A 6,810-nucleotide genomic window follows, 5' to 3' on the forward strand; every position below is an offset into this window, starting at 1 on the left:
GCCTCGCACAACTTGGCGCCTTTGTGCACAGCAGCGCGCCATTTGTCACGGTCCACTGCAGATTCCTCCCAGGAGTCAGGGTTGATATCAAACGCTTTCAGAGAGACTTTCAGAATATCTCTGAAGCGCTTCTTCTGACCTCCGTGTGATCTCTTCCCTTGTTGCAGCTCGCCAGAGAAGAGCCTTTTGGGCAGCCGATGGTCTGGCATGCGCGCCACGTGTCCAGCCCAGCGAAGCTGGGACTGCATCAGGATGGTGAAGATGCTGGGAAGGGTGGCTTTTGCGAGCACCTCTGTGTCTGGGTTCTGTCTTGCCACTTGATGTTCAGTAGCTTCCTGGGGCATGTTGTGTGGAAGTGGTTCAGCTTCTTGGCATGTCGTTGGTACACTGTCCAAGTTTCGCAGGCGTACAGTAGTGTGGGGAGAACTACTGTTCTGTAGACCTTTAGCTTGGTCTCAAGACTAATGACTCTTCTGTTCCAGACATTTGCATTGAGTCTACCAAAAGTTGCGCTTGCTCTTGCAATCCTGACATTCACTTCATCGTCGATGGTCGCATTTCTTGACAGTGTGCTGCCAAGGTATGTGAACCGCTCCACCGCACTGAGTCTCTGACCGTTGACTATGATGTTGGGCTCAACGTAGGGTTTCCCTGGGGCTGGCTGATGGAGAACTTCAGTTTTCCTCGTGCTGATGGTAAGGCCGAAGTTCCTGCTGGCAGTGGCAAACTTGTCGACGCTGAGTTGCATGTCAGCTTCAGATCCAGCATTGAGGGCACAATCATCAGCAAACAAAAAGTCTCTGATGATGTCTGTCATGACCTTCGTTTATGCTTGCAGCCTTCTGAGGTTAAACAGCTTGCCATCTGTTCGGTACTTTAGGCCGATTCCAACATCGCCATCTCTGAAGGCATCAGTAATCATTGCAGAGAACATGAGGCTGAACAGAGTTGGAGCCAGGACGCAGCCTTGCTTGACACCATTTGTGACAGCAAAAGGAGCAGATGTTTCGCCATTGTCCTGGACTCGAGCCTGCATGCCTTCATGGAATTGGCTGACCAAGGAAATACATTTCCAAGGGCATCCGTACTTGGCCATGATCTTCCACAGTCCCTCTCTACTCACGGTGTCGAAGGCCTTAGTGAGGTCGACATAGGTGGAGAACGGATCAGCATTTTGCTCCTGACATTTCTCTTGCAGCTGCCTTGCAGCAAACATCATGTCGGTGGTTCCACGCTCTTTCCGGAATCCACATTGGCTCTCAGGCAAATGACCTTGGTCAAGGTGTGCTGTGAGGTGGTTTAGTAGGATCCTGGCAAGTATCTTGCCTGCGATGGAGAGCAAGGAAATGCCCCGATGGTTGTCACAGGCTTGCCGGTTCCCCTTTCGCTTGTACAAGTGAATGATAGATGCATCTTTGAAATCCTGGGGAATCGTCTCTTCTTTCCACATGAGTGAGTACAGCTGATGGAGCTTCTCAGTCAGCACAGTGCCTCCATCCTTGTAGACCTCTGCTGGTATGGAGTCTGAGCCAGGTGCTTTGCCACTGGATAGCAGACGGATTGCTTTCTGGGACTCAAGAAGTGTTGGCGGATCGTCCAGTGCTTCGTTGATGGGGATTTGTGGGAGACGGTCTATGGCCTCATCATTTATGGAGGAAGGGCGATTTACGACACTGTTGAAGTGCTCAGCCCAGCGTTCGAGAATTTTCTCCTTCTCGGTGATCAAGGTATTCCCATCTGCACTGAGGAGGGGGGATGATCCTGAGGATGTGGGGCCGTAGACTTCTTTTAAGGCATCATAGAACCTCTTCATATCGTGCCTGTCAGCATATCCCTGGATCTCATCAGCTTTGTCACTCAGCCACTTATCCTGCATCTGGCGTAACTTTTGCTGAACAGTCCTGGGGATGGCATCGTACGCATCCTTTTTTGATGTGGACTTTGGGTTGCTTAGGTAGGCTTGATGCAGACGGCGTTTCTCATCCAGAAGCTGCTTGATTTCATCACAGTTTTCATCAAACCAGTCTTTGTGTTTTCTGGTCATGGGTCCCAGGGTCTCTGAAGCTGTACTATAGATCAGCTCACGCAGGGTCCTCCAGTCAGACTCCACATTCTGGTTGTCCAGAGAGGCGGATTCCAGACGATCTTCCAGCAGCTCCACAAAGGACTGTTTGATGGTGATGTTTTTCAGCTTAGCGATGTTGAGCCGTTTTTGAGCCTTTTGACCTTGGGGGCGTCTCTTGGGCTGGATTCGAATATTCAGCTTCGAGACTACAAGGTGATGGTCTGTCCAACACTCGGCGCCACACATGGTCTTTGTTACACGTATATCTTGCCTATCCCTTTTCCTGACGATGACATAATTGATGAGATGCCAGTGCTTTGAGCGAGGGTGCATCCATGACGTCCTGTTACGGGTAGGGAGGCAGAAAACTGTGTTGGTTATCAGCAGTTCGTGCTCTGCACAGGTCTGAAGCAAAAGCAATCCATTTGGGTTGCAGTGGCCCACACCGTGCTTTCCAATCACTCCATCCCAGGAGATGTAGTCACAGCCAATTCTAGCATTGAAGTCCCCAAGAATGATGAGCTTGTGTGCTTTAGGGATAGCAGCAATGACAGAGTGAAGGTCCTCGTAGAACTTTGCCTTCACTTCATCCGGGTTGGTCATGGTTGGGGTGTAGGCACTGACAATGGTGAGGTCCTTCTGGCCAGATGCCACTGGGAGTTTCATGGTCATAAGCCTATCGTTGACTCCCTTTGGGATTCCAGCTAGCTTGCTGACAAGTGCTGTTTTTACTGCAAAACCAACGCCAGCCTCACGTCGCTCTTCGCTTCCTCGTCCACTCCAGAAGAAGGTGTAACCAGATCCCCGTTCACAGAGCTCGCCTTCGCCTGCAAGCCGAGTCTCACTCAAGGCTGCGATGTCAATGTTGTATCTGGCGAGTTCGGATGCAACTAGTGCCGTTCTCCTTTGGGGTCTGTCCGCGTTATCTCTGTCCAGGAGAGTCCTTATGTTCCAAGCACCAATGGTGAGAGGAACGATCCTTGTTTTTTTCTTTTCTTCCTTTTTGATTCGACAGCTGATGTAGGGTCCCCGCCAGCCACGGTATGCTGGCCAGGGTGATATGGAGCAGGCTATTTTTAGGGCACCTTTTCTAGCCCCTTCCTCATGCCAGGGAGGTGAGCAGTGCATTCCTAAAGAGGGCTGCTCAGACGCTTATACGGCTGCCGAGCTCCATCGCTGCTCCTGTCGACGAAGAACGACCCTATGGCCTGAGCCGCCTGCGTGCAGGTCTGCGGCTGCGACTGCCAGTGTACCCACACCTGTCGTTTCGTCGCTCGCCTGTCGCCACATGACTTAGGGGTGATGAAATGATGAAGGATGAAAGGTCATTAAGGATGACTTGCGCGATGAGTTTGTTTAAAGTGAAGAGGAGTTGCGCAACGTCGACCTCACTCTCTCGTCCGGGTCCACCAATTTCCAGTGGCAAGACTAAGTCGAGACGACTGGAGGATGAGCACGGATGCAGTGGATGACCAAGATATCCTTTCGGTGTCTCATCTTGCTCTCTGCACTCTACAGTGCGTTGCTGTAACCGCCTTCCTCTCCGTTAAACCGATAGGTTTCTTCCGCAGATTCTGTCGGATCCAGACTTCGCATGCATGGGTAGACACACCCCGGGGGCCAACTGCGTGTGGCATGCACACAGCACGGTGGAGCTAGATGGCCGTCGGTGGCTCTCCTGAGCCAATGCCCTTTTATGGATCTCCATAAGGGTGTCTAGCCACCCGTCTCACCAGTCCCGGAAGGGAGCAGTGGGAGTGCCGGTTTAGTCGCTGGCAACCCAACCCTGAACAGGTTGTACTGGATTACAGGTTACCATTAGCAGATCTAATGACCTGACCTGACCTACAATAACATGAATAATGCTTATGTGTAAAGACCAAACACACAGCAAATGACATTTATAATACATTTAAGTAGTGCAGTTACAGTGGTTGAAGCTAAGCTGATTTAATGAAAATACACTGACAGTATAGATTATGTAAAGCTTATACTGTGTCAGTGATTCAAATGAGTCAGTTATCATGTAGCACTATACTGGAGTAAGCCGTATAGGAGAACGAATGATAGCTAAATTACAATTAACAGACTGTTATACATTTATGGTTTTAACCAATAACTGTTATCAATCTAACACATTCTTGTAATCACAACAGAATACTACACACATCTTAGAGTACTGAGCACAATGTAACTGTGAAGCTATAGTGCTCAGAGTCAGTGAAACACTGTAGAAGTACAACTGATATCAGCATGTGAAATAATGCACGAATAATAAACAAGATGATAGAACAAGTGGCTTTGATAAAATATTGGCAAACTGAGAGACCAGATAGTCAATACAATAATTGGAAGAACTATAATGGCTTAACCATTAGTTTATTAAGAAGCTTCAGTTAATGAATGACTTACACAAGTCATCCAGTTGTGCAGAACATCGACACAGCCAAGGACAGCCTGTGTTCTCCTACGCTCAATGCCAATGTGGGATAAGTGAAAACCTAACCTTTATCAGTGACAGCAAATGAGAAAGAACGTGCCATTCACTAGAGTTTCAGTTTCAGTTGCTCAAGGAGGCGTCACTGCGCTCGGACAAACCATATACGCTACACCACATCTGCCAAGCAGATGCCTGACCAGCAGCGTAACCCAACGCGCTTAGTCAGGCCTTGAAAAAAAAAAAAAAAAAAAAGGGGGGGGGGAATAAATAATAGATAAGCTTACATAAATAAATAAATAAATAAATAAATAATAATTATAATATAGAAAAAGGTAGTAGTAATAATAATAGTAATACTAATAAAATGATAATAATAAAAAATAAATAAATAAATAAATAAGACAACAATGGTGATAATTAAGCGAATGAATGTAAAATATGACGACACACATTCACACATACACCCACACATGCATAACAGAAATGCACCAAACATGCAGTTTCACAGATATGAAAGTACAGTCAAATACATATAAACGTACATGAGCTCCAACACACACACACACACACACACACACATTACCTTGCACCTCCTCCAACCCCCTCCTCCACACACTCATTTCTAGCCTACGTATCGCAGCTTCCACGGCACACACACACACACACACACACACACACGCACGCAAACACACACTCACAGAGATGAACACTTACTTGTACAAGCACACACATATACGCCCATATCTCCCACCCCCAACCCCCACACATATATACAAAGATATATATATATATATATACACACACACCCGTACACAGATCTCTCTAGAACTAGAACATTCTGGAACAGTCAAATAAACTGACAGTGACGTTTGAAAAGAATCAAATCTACCTGCAGATTATTTAGGAAAAGCAGATAGCACCTCCAGTCAAACAGAAACCCTTTAATGTCCAGCATCATTCTGTGACTGAGGAAACAAGTGCCTAATCAGAAACAGTCTAAAACATCACATATCCGAAGGCAGTCATCTGTCAAACAGCATGATAAACTTATACTAGCACAAGAGAGAGCAGGCTATAGCTGTAGGCAGGCTCAGCCTGGTGAAAATTGACCAGTGATCACCACTCTGTCGCTGTTTATGCAAGTTACGTAAACTGCAGTGATTGCACTCACAGGCTGTGAGCAAATTGCGTCTGCTGGACTGAATATTTCAATAATCTGTGTTTGTTGTTAGGTGTTCAGTTATAGATTTCTAAATGATTGCTGAACTGATTTACATTGGATTGGTCGCAAAACAAAAAGCTCAACACCAATTTTATAATGAGTTTAAAATGAAGTGTTGATTATCTAAGATGAATTTACAATTTTGATTAAGTCACCTGAAAAGGTCGGTTTAAGGAAGATCATCACGGAAAAATTACATGCTTTAAATCAGTTTAACATAGGCAGACACAAATGGAATAGATTTAACCCTCTTGTATTCAGATTCTCTGAGATTTAACCCTCTTGTATTCAGATTCTCTGAGGCCAAACTCCCCTAGATTTCAGATTCTTTTGGTGAGTTTAGCCTCAAAATGGGTATGTATGGTTCACGCTTCACCACAACCAAGAATAAACCTCTAGAGTCATGAAATTCGGCAGGTATGTGGCTTTGTTCTGTCATGTGAGCGAGATTCTGTGTGTCTCTGTCACAAAATGTTACCAAATATGTCCACATGCAATGATGACTATTATAATACAGCACACCAACATGCAGTTATCCCATGCACATGCACGTTAGTGTTGTGAAACGAAGCTACAGCCTACCTGAGATGATCTGCCTCTTGTCTGCCAGTACAGTCCCCACAGGTAATCTAAAGAATGTCACGCAACTAGTGTCGGTTGTCACAACTAAAGAGTTACTGGAGATAATTTCAAGCACAGTTCTATGTTGCTCTTATGTCACTGTTCTAAGCACTTTGTACAGATCCGTTTATATATGCACACAATGTATAGCTGTACAGTAAGGATAGTGAGTAGAGTGTCAGTGCTAAGTGTCACAGAGTCACCAAAACTACAGGTAAGCACACACACACACACACACACACACACACACACACACACACAAACAAAAACAAAAACAACAAAAAAACAAGCTAGCTTGTCCTAATGTTGAGCCGAATTCTGTCCATGGTAATCACGGAAACAGTCATTCCTGTGGAAACAGAAAGGTACCTGGCAGAAAGAACACATATCTGATGTTTCTACCCCTCGTCCATTTGCTGTCCTGCGACCATCTTTGATGCACTGCCAACAGACCCTACATCT

General features: G+C 46.0%; 1 protein-coding gene across 1 annotated transcript in view; it reads left to right on the top strand.

The window, feature by feature from the left end:
* Positions 1-6,077: 6,077 nt before the first annotated feature.
* Positions 6,078-6,810, top strand: part of LOC143288270 (uncharacterized) — a 25,671-nt gene continuing 24,938 nt past the window's right edge. Inside the window, exon 1 of the mRNA XM_076596618.1 lies at positions 6,078-6,081. Coding sequence (XP_076452733.1) covers positions 6,078-6,081 — 4 coding nt within the window. The remainder of the gene's footprint in view (positions 6,082-6,810) is intronic.

Source organism: Babylonia areolata, chromosome 12, assembly GCF_041734735.1.
Source record: "Babylonia areolata isolate BAREFJ2019XMU chromosome 12, ASM4173473v1, whole genome shotgun sequence".
NCBI classification, from domain to species: Eukaryota; Metazoa; Mollusca; class Gastropoda; order Neogastropoda; family Buccinidae; genus Babylonia; species Babylonia areolata.